The 20,221-nt window shown below is 45.7% G+C and overlaps 2 protein-coding genes across 2 annotated transcripts; both read right to left on the bottom strand.

Moving 5' to 3' along the window:
* Positions 1-8,873: 8,873 nt before the first annotated feature.
* LOC136474278 (uncharacterized) lies at positions 8,874-9,549 on the bottom strand. The gene is made up of 3 exons (XM_066471872.1): positions 9,478-9,549; positions 9,264-9,335; positions 8,874-9,059 (listed from the first exon to the last, which is right to left on the bottom strand). Exons 1-3 carry the CDS (start codon positions 9,547-9,549, stop codon positions 8,874-8,876), a joined length of 330 nt encoding a protein of 109 aa, XP_066327969.1.
* A 6,636-nt stretch (positions 9,550-16,185) lies between these two features.
* LOC136477739 (auxin response factor 8-like) lies at positions 16,186-18,911 on the bottom strand. Its single transcript, XM_066475985.1, has 3 exons — positions 17,727-18,911; positions 16,665-17,635; positions 16,186-16,565 (listed from the first exon to the last, which is right to left on the bottom strand). The coding sequence occupies exons 1-3, from the start codon at positions 18,801-18,803 to the stop codon at positions 16,496-16,498; spliced, it is 2,118 nt and encodes a 705-aa protein (XP_066332082.1). The 5' UTR covers positions 18,804-18,911; the 3' UTR covers positions 16,186-16,495.
* Between the last annotated feature and the right edge of the window lie 1,310 nt (positions 18,912-20,221).

Here is a 20,221-nt window from a genome sequence, read left to right as displayed (position 1 = left end):
ACTGACAGGCTAGAAGGGTCGCTACCGGCCCTTTTCTTTTTCTAAAGCATTTTCTAATTAGGTTTCCAAGGTAAACTTGTAAATTCAAGATAAATTTGTGTAGATGTCCAAAAATTATGAAATAAATTTTGTTAGGTTCTTAAAATCATGATCTATCTGCTAGTATATTTTGTTCACATGGTTTTATAATATTCTTAGGAGCTATATAATTAATTTGAGATACTTGATATTGTCAAAACATGAACTTGTAGGAATTATTGTGATGAATTGGTAGTAGTACTAGCCCTGAAATTTTTACAGTAGATTCCTAACATTATTAGGTGCTCTCGATCCCATGCCCTCGTATTTGTACTGGACCCCCTTCCCCTCTCCTTTTCTTCTCTTAGGAACACGGCCGCCCGCACGCCTCCCTCGTCGAGCAAACCCCCTCTCCTCTCCTTTATTCGCCCTCCGCTCACTTGCGCAGGGAGCACACCATGGCCGACTTTATCCCCACAGCGTGAACTGGCAGTCTATCCCATCTATGCCATCTCCACTTCTAGTGCACTACGCCCTACCTCCATTCGCCACTATAGGATGCCCCTGGCCTTTGCTCTCCTTCTTCATCCTGATTCCCCTCGAATCCGAAGCAGAGATATGATATCCAGTTGTTATTCGTGGAACTAGGCTCACCAGTCAGAGGTGATTGGGTATTCTGAGAAGAAGAAGGGATCTGGTTTTGTCGAAGAAGTTCAAATCCACCTTTGGTTAGTTGCTCTTAGGGTTCACGATGTTTGACTTCTCAGTCTCCTATTTCTGGATCTGTTGGACATACGCCATATTTTGGATAATCATTTTCTTGTTGTTCCTCCATTGTCCTCGTCTATCTCGACTTCTGGACAAAGCCTTGGTTGTACTAGGTTGCCTTTAACCATGTAGCTCTAAATCCCTATGTGGTTTAGCGTTCGACGTCGTGTAATCTTTCATGTAAATTTAGATCTACGAAGTGTAATCGTATTTCTCCTCTTTTGATTCATGTTTCAAATCTCAAGACGAGATTTTGTTTAGGGGGTAGAACTGTAACACCCTCAGTGTTATGCCCTAAACAAACTACTAAATCGTGTCATGAGCATCATGTTTATGTGTTAATGCATGTGATAAAGTGTGTAGATCAATTTATGTAACTCAAAAGGATCAACGAAAATGCGAAACGAAAGTTGATTCAATAGTCGTGTTATATCACATAGGGTTTAAAACTAATTTTTATTGAACAAAAATACTATAGAACATGTATGTGACACTTAAATAAAGTTGGAAGTACAAACTTTGTAGATGACAATGCAACTTTAACTTTTGGAAAATAGATGTTGTTAACTAGTGTTTTGGGAGCTCTAAAAGAAAACTTGACGTTAAGATAAGCTCTTTTTGTTAAGTCGGCAAACACTTGAATTTATGTTTAAAGCACCATTTTGGTGAATTATATTCAGCAAAATAGTTAAAGGGTGCTTAGATATTTTGCTCCTATAGGTTAGTATAAGGTATGGACTATTGCATGAAGTATTTGTTGATTGAAGTTAACAAGGTTTAGATCTATTAAAAATTGCGACAAAAGAGTTAATGGTTACTTAGCCATAATTGAAATCATTAGCTTTTCTAAGTAGGGAGAAGTAGTAAGACAATGCTATTTTGATATTTAATTTCTAACAAAAATGTTTAAACACTAGTTGCACATTTTGGTATTATTGATTGCATCAAAGTGAGTGCTTGAGCATGGCATAGGTCGACATTGTGTTGTATGTCCCGTTGTCCACTCTAAAGTTGCCCTAACTTCACAAGAACGCGATGCGAACCCTGATTCGGTGCTCGGTTCACGAATCGGCGTTCAGCGTGATGAACCCATGTTGGCATCCATCTATCTCCTTCCCTAGTTGCTCTCTAGTCATGGCGATGGCGTTGCTAGGATGTTGGCAATGTGGACTTCATGATAGGAGAGTTAGTTTGACCTCAACTATGATCGTTAGCAACTTTTGCTATGCTTTAAAACTCATGCACATCACCTAGGGCAGTCGTTAAGACAGTGTTCGCGATCACCACGCGCGTGGGCACTATTGGCGCTGGGCTCAGGCCATGGTCAAGCTAATGATGCTGGCCAGCTCGCGTGCCTAGGTGATGCCGCACAGCACCTATGGCCTGGCTTTGGCCGGTCCCTGTTGGCTATGGCTGGTCCCATCGCTCACTCATGTGCCCCTCCACGACATGACCACAGCGGGAGCACCGTGCACTCTACCTCTCGATTCGCTTAGCTTGGAGCTCCGCACTTCAATCCCTTGCTCCAGCAAGTGGCCTAGGGAGTCGACTATCCAGCCGACTCCTATCGAGGCTTTGCCATGCCTCGGCGTGGATGAATTTAGTGCTTCCACGGCCGTCGATCATCATGCTCTGAAATAGAGCATGACTTAGGGGGTAAGGCCCTACCCCTTGGTAGGGGTTCAACTAGCTATTCCTATGAGCTCACCTTGCGCGTTTAGCTGTAGATGGTGGTCGGCCTGCCGCGTCGGCGCGCATGGGGATCCCAGGGACCTCCCCATGGTAAGGCAAAAACATCTGAGGGTTTGGTTGCAAACTTACTAGAGAAAATTTCTTATTTGGCCCTAGTTTAAAGTTGCCTTTCTTTCTTAGCCCTAAAACAAAATTTCTTACCCATTTGGCCTCACTTGAAGTTTCATTTTCTAATCTGACCTTACCGTCATCTCCTGCCTCTAACACCGTTAAGTGGCACGTGAAATGACCAAACTGTCCCGTGAGACATTATGAGAAACCAAAGGTCACCCAGGCAGTATAACAACATAATTTTGAGCACAATGAGGTCAAAATTGGATTCAAAGTGCTCAAAATTATGTTGTTATGCTGCCTAGGTGACCTTTGGTTTCTCATAATGTCTTAGGGACAGTTTGGTCATTTCATGTGCCACTTAACGGTGTTAGAGGAAGGAGATGACGGTAAGGTCAGATTAGAAAATAAAACTTCAAGTGAGGCCAAATGGGTAAGAAATTTGGTTTCAGGGCCAAGGAAGAAATGCAACTTTAAACTAGGGCCAAATAAAAATTTTCTCAAGTTACTAACGGTAGGAATAGTGCTCATAGTAGTCATGTTATTATATAGAAACACGGGGGCTTTTCTACAAAGCCACCGTCGCACACAGGCGCCTCGGCCTTAGGCTGTTGCTGGGCCACCACGACGGGCGCGCAGCCACGATGCGCTGACTGATGGGCCACAAGGGTCGCTACCGGCCCTTTTCTTTTTCTGAAGCGTTTTCTAATTAGGTTTCCAAGGTAAACTTGTAAATTCAAGATAAATTTGTGTAGGTGTCCAAAAATTGTGAAATAAATTTTGTTAGGTTTCTAAAATCATGATCTATTGTGCTAGTATATTTTGTTCACATAGTTTTATAATATTCTTAGGAGCTATATAATTAATTTGAGATACTTAATATTGACAAAACATGAACTTATAGGAATTATTGTGATGAATTGGTAGTAGTACTGTCCCTGAAATTTTTATAGTAGATTCCTAACATTATTAGGTGCTCACTGTAACTTTTATAGCTCCATAGGAATTAGTTCGTTAAGGTAACTAAATGAGCCCTACTACAAAAATATATATTTAATCAATCAAATATCAAAAATTAGTTGGGGGTTTGTAGAACGAAAACATTTTCTAGAAACGAGCCTCGCTTGACCATGTGGATACATGGCTTAGTGTGTTAGTCATTAGAGCTAGCTTGTTAGCTTGTGAGACGTAATCGTATTTTAGAGTTGCAGATATCGTTGATTATATACGTCCCTGCATTGCATCCACGTATTTCATGATAGGAGCGATGTTGGATCACGGAGTCATCGGGAGTAACAGAAGCAGATGATGAATTGATGATCATGCCACCAAGATGAAAGCAAACTTGGTTATATCTTACCTAGGCAAGCCCCGGTGCATAACCCCTATTATTCTACACTTTATTTTATGCTTGTGCATTAAGTTTAAGGAGTTGAATGAAACCCACTTGCATATATACATCCTTATCCTATGAGTCTTACTAGTATGACAGGAGCATGTAGATTGCTATGCTATAGGACTCCGATAGAAGTCGAGTGATTGCCTGTCACTCATGAGAGATATGAAAGATATTATTGTTGTCATTATATTACTATCACATGGAATATATATGAATGATAATTGGAGACCGTGTGGGATGCTACTTTGGATCTGGACTTGCTTAGGCATTCGAGCGAGGCTCAGGTTGCATTTGTTTCACATGTGTCGATTAAGGACCGGCCGTTGCATTGGATTCTAGCCAGGTCATAGACTTATTATCCTGAGCACATACTGATTTATGGAAGTAGGGAAGGCTCGTTGCTCTCTTATCATGGGTTCTAACTCTTTCTGGACTGACTAATTGGAGGCAGGGATGGTAGAGGTCTAAGCACCACACTGAGTCCGGGACTTAGGTGTGGGGGCTTGGAGTCCAAGTTTAGACGGGGACCTAGACCCTCTTGACAGGAGAGTGGTGGGTTGATCTTACTTGTGCCTGGGGTACAAGCTGGGGCTTGTGTTTTGGGGTACCTAGCTGGGCTATATTGATTCATGAATTGCCAGCAAAATGCAGGTACGGCTTGGCTACTGATCTAGCACCAGTATAAGAACTGGAATATGAAAGATGGAAAAATGGTTCTGATTGCTTACCACCTGCTTGAAAGTAGCACTAGGTGCTTACATAGAATGGATAGTTAATGAACTAATGATGACTGTTAATAAAATTGAATATAAGGATGCACGCTTAGTAATGCCTCCTATAGATGCAATAAACCCACAAGCCAGATAGCCTTGCATATCCTTAGGAGTCTTTTCTTTTCCTCCTGACGGGTAAGTCTTGCTGGATGTACAATTGAGTACTCACGGTTTGTTTTACCCTGTTGCAGGTGATAGGAATATGTGGAGCTGACACTTGTGTGTGGAAACCTCCTAGTGGGTTCAGCGAGGATTTCCTTAACATTGCGGACATAGAGTTTATTTGAAACTTTCACCCAAAATGTTTTACAATGGAAAAACTTATGACATGTTATGATGTATATAACAGATCATCATGTTAATGTTTAACTTATCATTAAATGATTTTATTTCTGCTAAAACTCTGAATAACATGATTATATTCAGCGGTTATAAACAATAAATATTATACTCTGATGTTGCATGGAAAGTGATGTAATAAATGGCTAAAATGTTGTAAGCTTTATTCTCCCATTTATGATCCTGTTGAAAAATATGGATTTTCGTGTTCTCCCATAGGGGTGTGCTCGACAGAACTGCCTGATGTAGCTCAACTTCAGGGTGCCTAGTGTCTAGTGGAAGGCAAGCGCCTCCGTAAGTGTATTATTTCGGACGGTTCTGCCACAGATCGCTAAGGTCTTCTAGTTCTAATCTCGATAAGCTATATCTTCTATTGTTCAACTGGGGATATTACTAAGGGAAACACAAATAGAGTATGTTTCCTATAATAACTAAATCATGCTAGTCCTACAAACGGGAGGTGGACTACAGATAATTCAATGAGGCTATAAGAGTCACCCTCGCGAGCTACCATCGATCCAAAATCTAGGGTACATCCACGAGTTACCCGAGTCTAAGCACCACGCTTACACTATGAATAATACTTTAACCAAAGGCCAATAGATTAAAACACTCAAAAGAGACTCGCAAACCAAAATAACAATATAAACATATTACTTACTTAAATCAGAAGTTGATTACCAGAGAAATCTCAGATGCAAGGTTGACTTTCGCCAAGGTACAAGTCATACAGAGAGCATCGACAGGCCGGCACCTCCTCCAAACTCTTCCCTCACTCTCAATCTCTCTATTTCTAAATACTAGATCCTATGGAGGTCTAATCTTCTCTTGATAGCTAGCTCTGATCCTCATGAGGAGAATATAAATTAGGGTTTCATGATCTCTACTGGATCTCTGAGGATCTGATGAGGGAGGGGGACATGGGCAGGTATATATAGCCCTAAGGGTCCAACATGAACCCTCAGATCAAACTGACATTAAGCAACTGGTGTAGATCTAATCCTTATGGCGGTGGAAGAGTCCACATCGAAGGGAAAGCAATTGGGCTCCGTACTAGGTAGGGCGGCCTCCCTAGTGGGCCGACCGGCCCACTATTGTGGCCTTTTGGCCCAAGCTTCGGCGTGGTGTCTTCTAGATCCTTCCCACGTCGGTGCCACGGTGGAATTCCGTAATTTTCTTTGACGATTAGGTCCTCCTTGGTGTTTTTGGGATAAACCCTGCTATAAACATAGATTCACCAAAACTCATAGAATTTATTAGTTTAAACCCCTAAACCTTCATTGGTGATTATATTTATGCCCTTATACATGTTTAATTGATGGTTTATATTGGTTGTTAACTACCGTCAACACCCCTCGAGCTCAGCGATGATGTCGAAGAGGCCCTCTTACTACAAAGACTATCTTGCTTGTCCATATGTACATTTTATTTGCACATTGTCGGATTCCATTTAAAGAACGTGTAGATTGTCGATTTTTTCCTCTTTGCTTAACATATTTCATATTGTCGGTTTGCAACCATTTATTATCACCAGAGTAGATTGTCGGTATGCAACCATTCATTAATTCCTTGGTAGGTTGTCAGTTTCTATTTTGAGAACTTGTAGATTGCTAGCTAGTTCACATAGATTGGTTAATAAATTTGTACATTCTCATTTCACCCTCTTACGACAATCGACAAAGACTATGTTGCTTGTCCATTTGAACACTTCCTTTGCAAATTGTTGGATTCCATTTAACGAACTTGTAGATCATCGGTTTTCGCCTTTTGCTTAATGCATTTACAAATTGTCAGTTTGCAACCATTTATTAACGCCTTGGTAGATTGTCGATTTGCATCCGTTCATTAACACCTTGGTAGATTGTTTCTATTTTGGGAACTTGGACACTACCAATTCACATATATATTGGTTATGACAAATTTGCAGTTTGTCGTTTCGCCACCCTCCTACAACAAAGACTATCTTGCTTGTCCTTTTGCACATTTTTCCTTTGCAAATTTGTTTGCTCCTTGTCTAAATGAAATTGTTGGTTGTCAGTTTGCACCAGTTACGTTCCAAGTATGTTCACTTCATTAGGTAGATTTTAATGGTGGGCAAGGTATGGTGGATATTGTGCCTGCTAAAAAGTTTGTCACAAAAGCAAGTTGTAGAACAAAATTATAGTTTGGGATATAGGCCTTTGCTCGACATTGTCCAATACTATCTTGTTTCTAAAATGTACGCCATCTTAGTTTTTTGAAGTTAACTTTTTTTAACAAACAATAACCAAGTTTATATGAATATATTAACATCTACAATGCCAACAAAATGCCATAGCCTAGGTATCAAGACATTTCATGGAGAATTTAATAAAACTAAATTTTATTGTGGATGTTTAATTGTATTTTCAATAAACTAGGTCAAAGTTAAAGAAATTTAACTTAGAAAAAAAACTAAAAGAACCTACATTTTGGTATGGAGAGAGTATCAACAAATTCAACTGGCAGGCCTTGTGCTAGGGATGTCTTCTGGCTTTGTTATGTCCCGAGTAGTAAAGTTTAAAATCTGGTGATTTTCCACATTAAAAGAGGTCCTATATTATATTACTATATCAAGAGTTTTTGTCTCTTAGATTTAATAGAACCTATCGAATTCATATTCCACATAGCCTTTTATTCGACTAAATGTTTTTTTAGAAGATGAAACAGAAAGATGCTTGACTCTCAAAAACATGATTTTGTACAATACAAATATTTTCTATTTCTAATTCAGTGGTTTGCCCGATATTTTTATTTCCATAATTAGAAAAAAATGGTGGCACTTATTTGAGGTGATGCTTTCTTGATGAGCCGAAACTGGAAATGACACAAGCATTAAGCGCACCTCAAGAATTGCATAAAATATTCTAACAAAAGTACAAATTGATAGAACATGTGATCCTACTTGAACATGCAAAAATAAGCTTGAACAAAAACTTGTGTGAGGAGAAACAAAAAGAGAAATCATCGTGTAAATGTCTTTAATTCTTTATTTATTTCGCCTTATACAGGCTGTATAGCTCAATGCAAGTTTAAAACTTTACAACTGTTGGTTTATCTTTTTTTACTTTCTCCTTGTACCATTGTGGTTCATGAATGATTGTAGATTTCAAGTCTTTAACTAAACACTCTTAGGCCTTGTTCGTTTGATTCCAAAATCAGAGGAATTAGAGGGGATCAAAGGGAATCGAGGGGAATTTTGACTTTAAGGATTTAATTTCCTTGGTTTTGGGTTCAGACAAACAGGACAAACATGCATATATATGGTAGCATCATCCCAAACCGCGGTAGCACTTGAGTTGTTCCGGTCTGGAGTATGTCGTGGAACATAAGTATGGACCGAGATTGGCACCGCTGTAAACATTTCAAAAATTGGCTTCACGGCTCGTACCTATTTCTTTTAGGCCCCAACCGTGTGCGGAGGACGCGAGAGAGATATACCCCGTATGGTCTTCGTCCGGTTGATCCTTGTTCTCCACTCCGCACATCATCAATTCATCTTGCCAGCAAGGATAAACGACAGACACACATAGGCAGTACTCGGATTCCACGGAAAGCGATGATCAGTACTCGGATAAACGACAGACACCTAACGAACACACGCTAGCTGCCCGACTCGGAATCACAACACACCAGAACAGCTAAACTATTATCCAACATCCAGATGATTAGCAAACTGAGAAACATGAACGAAAGAAACTATGATCCTCCTGCAGATCCAGGCCTCCTCCTTGTGCTGCTGCAGCTCTTGCTTATTACTCGTCTTCCACTGATGAAGGCGGCGTTGCCGCCTGGCTCGTGCCTCCGGTCTCCTTCTCGGCATCGTCCAGATCCTCCATGAATCCCTTGATGCTCTCCTCCAGATCCTTGTAGCCCTCCCCTATTTCCTCCGGCGTCACGGCTGGCAGCGGAGCGACAACCTTCTTTGTTTCAGATTTGTTCTGAGAGAAGCAAGGAAGAAGATCCAGCTGAGATAGATTAGTAGATTATACTCAGTTGCAGCGTTGCCTACTACGTATCATTTTTTATTTTTAGATAATGACCTTCGTATATATTTAGCGTAGGGCATCTGCTGTGTGTTTCTGGTTCACAGTGACCGCTGGGAAAGTAAAAGAAGAAGAAGAAGAAGATGATGATTTGCCTACCTCCGGCTCGGAGCTTTCCGTCTTCTTCCCCGTAGGAAATAGAATGTCCATCTTCTCTAGCAGCACTGGGAGCTGCGTGTGCATGGCACAGAGAAACAGATATGGAGATTAGTATTCTCAATTCTTCCCCGTTCTCTTGAAGTCGTACTATTAATTATTCAATCAACCATAGTGAAGCAAATTTTAATTAAGTGACCAACCAGCCGATGATTACCTGCTCGTAAATAATGTCATATTCCTTGCGGCGCTTGGCTGCGCTCTTCTTGAAACTATCTTCCAGTGACATCGTATGGGTTATAACTCACTAAGCACCTACTCTTTTAGTTTGTGTTTGAGGCTGTCACTCACTTCTGGATCTGGCTACTGCTAAGTTTTGAGGTGACGGAGGTGGTCTTTTATAGAGCTAGCTAGCTTTCCTGTTGGGGTGGGAAATGTGGCTGTCACCAACCACACCCAGGCTTGACTTGTCTTCGACTAAAAATTTAATTATCTATTTTTTCTTAATAAAAAACATATAATTTTCATTAGATTGGTCTTATTTTTTATAGTGTACTCCCTCAAAGGTATATATAGTTTTTGTTATGCACCTAGATATACATGATGTCCAGATACATCGTAAAATCTATGTATTTAGAAAAGCAAAAAAAGACTAACTCTCTCCGTTCTAAATTATAAGACATTTTGTCTTTTATAGATATGTATACATAATATATATCTAAGTGCATAGCAAAAGTTATATATATCTTAAAAAAAACTCAAAACTTATTATAACTTGAGATAGAGGAAGTAGAATTTAGAACAGAGTTGAGTAGAAGGTATCTTTTTTCTTTATATGTGAATCTTTAAATGCATAAGACTATAGGAGAAGCCCATAAAAAAGGCATATATAGGAGAACTGCCTGCTGTTGTACACGAAGAGGCGGTAAAAGAATATTCTTTTCTGAGATTAATTAGGTACCTTTTATGTGCAAAAAAGATAATCAAAACTATATAGTGTGAGCCAGCTGCATAAACCTCAGAATGCCGCTAGCGGTTAAACTAGTGGAGCACTGTTACAGCTAGCATCACACGATTTGAGCTCCGTGCATGGCTGGCTACATGCGCGCGCAGGCCTGAAGCGTTAAGCCTGCATGGGACGCGCCCTGCATTGGCAGGACCGCATGATGCAGCCAGAAGCCCACAAGAACGGCAAGCAAACCCCGGCGTCACCCCGCGCGGCTCCGCGCGCGACCGTTCCCCGTCGCTCGTCGAAACGGAAGCGTTTTGCCCAGCAAAACCGGGAAAGAGTGGACCAGTGTTAGGTGAGACGGCACGTTAAATTGTTTCGAACGACTCGCAGCGGCAGCGCCGGTGCCGTCTAGATTCCCTGCTCTCCGTTCATGTCGTCGTCCTCTTCTTTGTGTTACGGGAAAAAAAAATGTAATGATGTGCTAGATGAACAACTTAAGTTCATCTAAACAGGTTTTCACGAACCTTGTTGGACTGTTAGGAGATTTCTATAGGGAGCTTATTAGATCAAGATTAAGATTTTCCACATATATTGGAGTTTGCTATTTTTTTTCACAACTGTGCATAATCACATTTTTCATTGAGAGGAGGTTTTTTTACGAGAAACAGGAGGGGTTTCACCCCTACTGCAATTTTATTGAAAATAAATTTAAACAAAAGGAAGTACAAGGGAGTTCAGGAGTTCTCAAGAAACAAAGAAACAAAAGAAGAGAAGAAACACAAGAGGGGAGGGGAAATCACAAAATTGTCAAATTTTGTGTGAACTTGTTACTCGCAGGTTTGCACCTATTATGGTGAATTTGATAGTCATTTTGCCTCTTACCACAAAAAGCTTGGATTTTGTCAATTTGCGCCATTTTATCTTTGGAAAACAAGTTTCTACCCATATCTTAGAGCAACTCCTAGAGAATCTCTATATCCTCCCTAATTGCTAGGAATAAAGATTTCGATAAAAAAAACCTTCCAATAGCTTCTTTAACTGGTTACCTAAATATAGCAATATTCTATTCCGGATTTTTCGCTAGCTAAATATAGAAAATGAGAATTGCTCTTTATAGTATACACAAGATATAGAAAAACTTTTGAAAAGTGGAAAAACATCGAAAACGATTTTTATGCAAATAGCTCTCCACATGATGGTGATTTAGGCCCTATTTGGATCTCTATAGATAATAGCTATCAGTTAGGCCTTGTTTAGATGCAAAAAATTTTGCAAAATAGTTACTGTAGCGTTTTCGTTGTTATTTGGCAAATAGTGTCCAATCATAGTCTAATTAGGCTTAAAAGATTCGTCTCATGGATTTCGTCTAAACTGTGTAATTAGTTTTATTTTTTATCTATATTTAATGCTTCATGCATGCGTCCAAAGATTCGATGTGACGGGGAATGTGAAAAATTTTGCAAAATTTTTTGCAAACTAAACTGGACCTTAATAGTTAATAACTATCTCACTAGTTGAACCAAATCAGATAATAGTAGCTAATAATTATCTCGTAGCATTTTTCATTAGTTGTGCATCTAAACACCCTCTAGAAAATAGGTAGCTAATAGTTAGTAGCTAGATAATATTATATATGAGTTATTAGCCAGCTAACTATTATGAGCCTATATGCTTTCAATGACATCTAGTGTCGAGTAGCCGATCCTAGCTTTTGATTAGGCATGATTGGTCCACCATTTTCCCCCAAACAATTCGATAGAACCTGGCCAAACATTCTAAGTTTCATGTGTACCCTAACTCTAGTACATTGATAACACGATCTTTTCTTTATCCACCCTAAATCATTTCTCCTACAATAATCCCCACTAAATCTCAATCTCATATTCAAAATAAAGGGTATATGGGGGAGTGGTTCAAATTTAGGTACAAGGGGAATGATTTAGGCTGTCACTAATTTTAGGATGTTGGTTAGGAGCACCATTGGAGAAAATCTTTTTATCCATAAACCTTACTTTTTTTTACCATAGGATGTTGAATAATGGTACTATGAGAGATGCTCTTTTTTGGGAGGAAAGCATCCACAAGTGCACAATTGTAGGCCCAATAGGGATGTTGAAGCTTTATAGTTTTTTCTTCCATTCCTTCTTTCTTTTTGTTTCTTTTCAATTCCCCTTGCCTTTTCCTTTCATGTCCATTTCCTTCTTCCATTTTACTTTTTCCATCTGATCTCATGTCGATATACTCTTTCTCCAAATTGTATTTTTATTGGGTGCAAACCCACGCTCAGTTTCTTTCTTAGAGGTGCTCATAGGAATACTGTATGCTCACGTATGTTCATTGGGGTGAGTCTGCGCGCGTGTATATATGTTTATGAGCGTCTAATGTGTACTTTATTTAAAAAAAAATTTGTTGCTCTATAATTCATTTTGAATTGCTCCAATGGTGGAATTCTATATTGTGTGGTATATTTTGCATTGTTCTATTATTGTATTGCGTGGAAATCATGTTGTAAATTTTGTACTGTATAGTGGTATATTTTTTGCACTATCTATAACAATGCCATTTTTTATTTCACATTATATTTGACTTTTGGAGATGTGAAAATATAGTGTTCCGTGGTACGCTTTGAATTATTCTGTTTTATATTTCCAAATTATTCCAATTGTAAAAAAGTATTGTTCCTTGCATATTTTGAAATGTTCTAGCTACAAAGTTATTGTTCAAAAATATATTTAATCATTGTACGTGGTATATTTTTGTATTGTTCTGGTGGTGCATTTTAAATTGTTTTGCTCTTCCTGCTTTTTCATATAAATTTTACTGGGCTGAGAGCAGCTCTAGTATTTGTAGAAATCAAACATGAGATGTGAAAATCGAACTTTCAAATTCGTCATGAGTTCTCTGACTGTTCTTTCGTGCGGTACTATTTTCTCTCTCTCTCTCTCTTGGTTGTTCCGGAGAATTGGACTTGGTGGGTTCTGGGCTGTTCTTTCCTTCTTCTTTTTTTGAGAAATTCTGGGCTGTTCTTTCCTGTACTCCTTTTTTGCACTCGCCAACGTTAATCCACTCTAATAACGTTTTTGCAGGCCGAAATCGATTTGACACTCGAGCCTCCACTGAGATCGTAACTTGGCCATCATTTTTCGCTGGGCTATAGCTGGGCCGCCTAACCGTCCGCTCAGCAGGTGGCCGGCTGCTACTCGCCACGTCGTCACTTCGTCAGGTTGTAGCGCGAGTACGCGAGCTACGCCGCGGGAGTATATGCCGCAGGTGTTCAAGCACGCGGAATTTTCTGGAGGGAAAACAAAGAACGAAGAAAGAAAATCTATGTTACCGTCAATACTACCATGATCTCACTTTGCGAGATGGGAAAGGTACGCTCTCTTTTTTTATTGAAACTCTTTTCTGAATTGCTTTAGGCCCGGCCTAGAAAATTGCTGGCCCAAGCATGAGGAGGAATATCCACATGGTAAAGCCTTTTACAGCGGGCCGAACACCCCCGAGATTTTTTTATCAAAACGTGTACCTAGTAAGTTGTAAAAAGGGCCTCAACATTAGGCCTGTAAACTCAAAAGGATCGGGCCTAAAAAGGGCCAGGCTCAATTTTAATGGGATGTAAAAAGGGCCTGCACGAAAAAGGGCCGGGCTCAATTCTTATGGGGTGAAAAAGGGCCTGACCGTTAGGCCTACATGCAAACTGAAAAGGATTGTTGCGCGACCGCACGAGTCAGCAAACATATCGCCAGGTAACCTGGGATTCTTCTGGATTGAGCGCCCCTTGACCCCGCGACTTCCCATGCATGAGGCCTCGCCGCGCCGCGACGACTGCAGAGTACCGACACCCAAGGGCGCTCGTGCACACACACAGCTCAACAAAGAATAGACTTCTCCATTCCACCCAACAAGCAGCCCGTGTCGCCATCCAACAATCCAACCGAGGCGAGCTTTGACCGTGAGAACCCGCATAAACAAAGCGAGAAAACGGCGTCCCGGGAACACAAAACCCTAGCTTGAAAGCCGGCACGGGAGAAACCGCTCAGCAGCTGTGGCCGTGTCCTGTGTGTGTGCTTTGCCCCGGGCACTGAAAGCAGGGGGATTTCTTTTGTTTTCGCGTCATTGGCTGGCCTTCGATTTGTGCGTAGCGGAAAATTGGCCTCGATCGGGTTTCTTGGTTCGGACGCGTACACACGTGAGGCGGAGTGTCTGGGTGTCTGACGGGAGGGAGGTTCTATCCGTTGAAATTTCTTGATACAGTAACATGCCCACAAAATGTGTACTGCTTTCGAACGTCGCACGTCGTTTTTGGCCAACACACCGACGAATTTTCACTCTTCAGCTTAGAACAAACAACAGACAACAAGCGAGTAGCGTAGCTCCAGGCGGCGTCGCGAGCTCTTCCTTGATCGTTTCGTTTCCCTTGGGCACCTGCCCGGGAGGGAGAAGCTGACATTTCAATCAAGAGGCGAAAAGACCAGCACACTCAAGTGGCTGTCGGCGGGGCCCGGCGGTTCCCGCGCAGACGCATCGCCCGGACATTCATCTCTCCCCCGCCCCGCTGCTCGCTGACGCTGTCGTCACCGCACGGACGGGCACCCTTCCCGTTCTCACCGTTCCAGGCACGGTCATCATCATACGCAGCGCGCATACATAACCAAATGGCACCTGCAATAATGGAACGTGCGGTGGGGCCGTGACGCTAACACGGAAAGACAGCAGACAGGCAGGCGAGGCCGGGCGGGCGGGACCGAGGGGGCAGGGCGGCATGTTGCACTGTGCAACGGGGGCGGGACCGCGGGATGAGACGGGAAGAGTGAGGATGCTCTGCTCTGACTTTATTAGCCGCGCTGACTTATGGCCCACCGTGCAGTGCTTCAGGGATCGCTGCTGCCAGGCCGCGTCCGCGGTATAACACGCCGGACGCCGGGCCATCGGTCCCGGTCCCGGCGGGCCGGCGGGGACACAGCGCGGCACGACACCCTGTCCTGCCATGCGCGGGGGCAACATTCTTTCAGTGCAACAGCAGCGCACGGGACAAACGCCCCGTGGCGGCCGTGCACCTGCAGCTGCAGCTCCCCGCCGGCCTCCCTCTAGCGACAAGAGCTGCCTACCCACCCGTACTACAAGCAGAAGCCGCAATGGAACAAACCGGACCAGACCGGACCGGACCGGAGTCGCCGTCGCCTTCATATAGATCCGGTAAAATGACCGGAGAGAAGAGAAGACAGCCTGCGCATTGACGACATTTTTAGCGGTTTTCATTTTTTCGACCGCGAGCGTGGGGTGACAATAATGAGCTGACCGAAAGAAACAGCCGTGGTGCGAGTGCCCAATGCGCAAGGCCCCATGGCAGTAGGATACAAAAAAAGATGGGCGCAACCGCGCAAGGCAACGATGGAGCTCGGCGTCAGGGGTGTGGACCAACGGCGATGGCCGCGATGGGGGCATGTGAGGTAGCGCCAGAGCAGTCGCTACGCTAGCTAATCCAGGCACTGTTGTCCGGTCCTGCTTAGGAGGAGATGAGCCGTAGAGGGCATGACCGGATGAGGCGTCGGCCTCGGCTTGCAGGGCAGGCCTAACCCCTTGTCAGCTAGGCAAACCAGACATGGCAGTTATTTCTCCGGCTGGGCGAGAGCGCAGGCACCCTGGCTGGACTGGAGGCCCCCAGCAAAGACAGCACACCGGGATACGCGACACGATGCTCCGCGATCTTTTGGGTGACCTCACTCGCCATCAGCACGCTGAGGAAAAAGGCAGAGGCAGGCAGGCTAGGCAACAACCAAGTCGCCTGAAACCTGCATCTGCGCGCAGTGTCGCTGCTCCCGCTACGGCTGCCCTGCCCCTTTGGCCGGTACTCTACGCCGTTCAGATGCATTGGCCAAAGGGCATTCAAGCGCCGATGAGTGAGTGGTCAGAGGGGTTTTGCAAACGTACTACGACACGCCAACCAACGAAGTGCATCGGAATGAACGAGGATAAAGAGAAGGAACAAGATGAGTACTAGGGTTACCCCCACGTTTTACAGTGGATTTGGATACAGAGAAGGAACAAGAACGAACTGCTGCCTAATCATTGCGGCATTGCCTACGAGCTGCCTGCCATGGCGAAATCTCTCTTCAGAGTTCAGAGTTGGAACGAACTTGCTCGAGCATGTTCGTTTCTCTCACTCAAACCAACAGCGGTACTTCTTCACGAACAAAAAAAAACGATACGAAGCAGCCACCGAACAGGCCTACCAAGAACATCCTAATACTCGCGGCTGGAATGGCTCACTACTGCTCCTCGTTTAGCTTCCGAGGTTGTCGCTCCCAGCATCGGTTAATATCGTGAGCCCTCGTGCCGACCTGACGAAATCGCTGAAATGGCAGAGCAATGTGCATCAGCTCGGATGATCCTTTTGCACTGCGTCAGCAGCGAAAAATCGAGGCAAGCGTTGTGGACACGATTGTTGTTACCTGAAGGGCTCGTCGCCGGCGTGCTTCACTTCACCGGTGGCGCCGCGGTACAGCACGCGGCTCCGCAGCTCCGCGCCCTCGATGCCGAACATCTCGGACAGGCGGCCGTAGAGCTCGTCGAACGAGCTCAGCGCCGAGAGGTAGAGGTTGCGGCCGACCGTGTCGGACTCGACGAATACCTTGCATTGCCCGGGCTCAAGCCCGAGCTCGGAGACCTGCTGCTGGCTGCCGTCCCTGAACCACGGCAGCCGCTCCGACGACGCGTTCTGCTTGGTCGGGCTGTTCTGGATGACGCCGGAGCCCGAGCCCTCCGAGACATTGGGGCCCTTCTCGGCGTTCCAGTACAGAGAGCTGTTGCCGGTCGCGGCTGGGGAGGTCGCGCCGCCGGAGCTGCTGAGGCTCATCTGCTGCTCGGTTAGTATGGTCCGTCCGAAGAGCACTAGCCCCGCCGGCTTGACGGCGTCGGGCTTCAGCTTGTTGGCGCCCATGGACAGAGCGCACGGGACGTCGTCGTCGCGCGACGGTGCGCCTCCGATGGTCAGGTCGGTGCTGATTCTTGCCGGGATAGGGATCGTCGGACCGACATGATCGGGACGGCGGAGGCCGGGGTACAGCAGGCTCGACTGCAGGTGGGTAAGGTGGAGATCTGATAAAGATGGAACGAATTGCGCATGCCTGGCTCCCTGTATGGCTGCAGGAGCACCGCCGTCCGGGAACGGGAAGAACGGTGGGTGGGCGTGAAGGAAATGGTGGGGGTGGTGGTGCTGGCCGTGTGACAGTGGGTTGGGCGGGAACGCCGGGTTCAGGAGCTGCCCTTCGAAGGGGAACTCCGGGTACGCCGGGATCCGGGGCTTCTTGCGCGGCGGCGAGAAGGAGGCGAGGTGGATGGCCGGCATGCTCGACACCAGTTCCACCAGCCATGGGCTCACCCGTTTCACGTTCTGCAGGAGGTCCGGCTCGTCCCAGGTCACCTGCAGCGGAATCGCCAATTCAACAAGTGAGCACCAAGCAAGCACAAAGAAAGCTTTGTTGGTAGCTGGAGAAGTAGCAGCAGCTGCATACCTGAAGAAGGCGCCACGGCGACTGCGGCCAGCGGATGGGGTCGGTGACCTGGACGCCGGCGACGGTGCCCATGAACCAGCTGATCCGGGAGGAGTCCTCCGTCTCGAACGCCATCTTGAACCGCATCCCTGGGGACCACTGCACCCTCATCGCTGCGCGGACCGCGGCGGCACGAACGCAGAACTCGGGCGCGCTCGCACGAGGGTAGTACACCGCCTCAAACGACTGCCCGGCAGCCGCCAGCCTCGCCGCCTCGGCCACGTCCTCTGGTCGCACCTTGCCCCGTGCCTTGGCGGCCGCGCACGGGCTCACATTACTTCGCATGAGGCCCGCGTAGTAGTCCCACCCGGGCGTAGGGGCCTCCTCGCCTCCGCCTCCACCGGCGCCGCAGAACCCACGCTTCGCGCGCCGGATGCCGACGTGCAGGTCCCCGCTGTCGCCGCGGAGGAACACGATGGAGTCCCCGGCGACGAGCTTCTTCTGGTTGACGAACGTGCTCCACCCCGTGGTGAGCAGGTGCCGGCGCGGCGTGCCCCGGTAGATGTGGCGGAACTTCCAGGCGGCCCCGTGCACGTCCTTGGCGACGACGGTCTGCACGGGCGGGTCGGCGGCGTAGTCAAGCCGCGGGAAGATGGTCTCCGCGCAGTACCTCGGCACGGAGAACCCGCCGCCGTTGTTGGCGTCGGACTGTGTCAGCGTCTTGGCGAACGACGCCGGCTTCTCCTGCTCGTCCGCCGCGGCGGCCGCATCGTCCTCGAGGCCACCCGCGTCCGCCTCCCCGCCGCGTAGCGGGACGAGGCGGATCCTGGCGAAGACCTCGTCGGTGTCCAGATCAGCCATGTAGCGCACTGCGGCGACGCGGCAGGGGACAAGCGCCGGGACAAGCGCCGCGGAGAGGTCGGCCGCACCGGCGAGGCCGAGCGCGTGCTCCGCGTGGCCCTGCGGGAAGTAGTAGACGCTGGCGCCCACGGGTGGCACGGTGCACATGCCGCCCGCGCACGCCAGCCACAGCTGCCGGTCCACGCACCGCTCGGCGCCGGCGGCGGCCGGCTCCGTCAGGTCCGCGAACGTGATCATCTGGAACGCACCGAGGCGAGGGCCGGTGGAGTGAGAGGGGTACGGAGGTGGAGGATACGAAGGCGAGCGGGTGTCGTGTGTAACTGAGCTACGGAGGTGGGAGCCTGTTCTCACTGTAACGACCAGGAGTAAACCCAGCCCGCTGCGACTTTATAAGTGCCCGTTTCGGCGAGTGGGAGTGGGAGACAGGGCGTCAGGATGATGTGCGGACAGTCGTGTAGGAAACAGCGGCGACTACCAGTGGATCGACGTATGCGTGGAGCGGCGTCCTCGTGTGGAAGTTTGAGGCCCGTGAGTTTCGGTATGCGTCAGCGTGGTAGTGGTAGTGGTTACATGGAGATCGAGGAACACCCGTGTGCCGATCGATGTTGTGGACTTGTGGCCTGTGGGGTTTCCAGTCCGTGCAAGTGTGGAACGGGATCTCAAATAAATACTGATATCCACTCAAAAAGAGGAAAAAATGCTTGGCATCCTAACCTCCATATGATTTTTTTTTGATATCTCAACAAACATGTGTCGTGTTCGGCTTACCCCATATTCGACTTGTTCGGCTTCTTTTTTCAGCCGGAACAGTGTTTTTCTCTCACAACAATTCAGCCAAAACAGTGTTTTTCAGTCAGTTTCAGCCAAGTTTCAGACCAGCGAACGAGGCCATGGTATGATGCAAGAAATGAAGTGCTCCGCTGATTCGCTAAGGTTCCCACAAGAGATGCTACCTTTACTGGTTAGCTCTAATGGGTGTTTGGTTTGATTAGCTATAAATACAATGACATACGCTAATGGGTGTTTGGTTTTATGAACAATTTCAAAAAAAAAAGAATAAATCTCATCCTCACGCTTATAATTGTTGGCATAAAAGATTGGTCAAAAATTAAAGCACAAGAACACTGGGACGTGAAACAACACTTCACTGAGGTGTTTATGAAAAATCGAATAAACCAAGATTCCTAAATTGTTGTACGAAATTCATCCTTCGTCTGGTTACAATATTTAGATTAGATCGACTTGTGTTTTGAAGTTAATCTTGGACATAGATGAAAGGATCAAGATGCCCAAAATGACGGGTGAATTAGACTAATTTTAAATTTCTTTGCAATAATTAAACTCTACGGTTAGCCCAATTAACCCCTTGTACCTAGAAAGTGTTTCTATTAATCTAACGCACAAAAGTTTAGCACCCTAAGTTTCAATCCTACTCTAGCATGGCAATTCTAGGAATGTAAATGACAAGAATTGAATTGCTCAAAGTAAATGCTCAAAGTAAAGAGAGAAGGAGGAACGCGGCGATGTTTTGCCGAGGTATCGGAGAGTCGCCACTCCCCACTAGTCCTCGTTGGAGCACCCGTGCAAGGGTATAACTCCCCCTTGATCCGCGCAAGGATCAAGTGCTCTCTACGGGTTGATTCTTCGACACTCTG

Source organism: Miscanthus floridulus, chromosome 8 (genome assembly GCF_019320115.1).
Source record: "Miscanthus floridulus cultivar M001 chromosome 8, ASM1932011v1, whole genome shotgun sequence".
Classification (NCBI taxonomy): domain Eukaryota; kingdom Viridiplantae; phylum Streptophyta; class Magnoliopsida; order Poales; family Poaceae; genus Miscanthus; species Miscanthus floridulus.
The sequence above is the reverse complement of the archived record's forward strand: the minus strand, read 5'-3'. Positions and strand labels throughout refer to the sequence as shown.

Excerpts from the sequence above, each read along its gene's own strand:
- LOC136477739 (XM_066475985.1), bottom strand. The coding sequence starts at position 18,803 with ATGATCACGTTCGCGGACCTGACGGAGCCGGCCGCCGCCGGCGCCGAG. Across the intron at positions 17,636-17,726 it reads CGCCGTGGCGCCTTCTTCAG|GTGACCTGGGACGAGCCGGA; the intron begins GTATGCAGCTGC and ends ATTCCGCTGCAG. Across the intron at positions 16,566-16,664 it reads GCCGGCGACGAGCCCTTCAG|CGATTTCGTCAGGTCGGCAC; the intron begins GTAACAACAATC and ends CTGCCATTTCAG.
- LOC136474278 (XM_066471872.1), bottom strand. The coding sequence starts at position 9,549 with ATGTCACTGGAAGATAGTTTCAAGAAGAGCGCAGCCAAGCGCCGCAAG. Across the intron at positions 9,336-9,477 it reads ATGACATTATTTACGAGCAG|CTCCCAGTGCTGCTAGAGAA; the intron begins GTAATCATCGGC and ends ATGCACACGCAG. Across the intron at positions 9,060-9,263 it reads CGGAAAGCTCCGAGCCGGAG|AACAAATCTGAAACAAAGAA; the intron begins GTAGGCAAATCA and ends TGCTTCTCTCAG.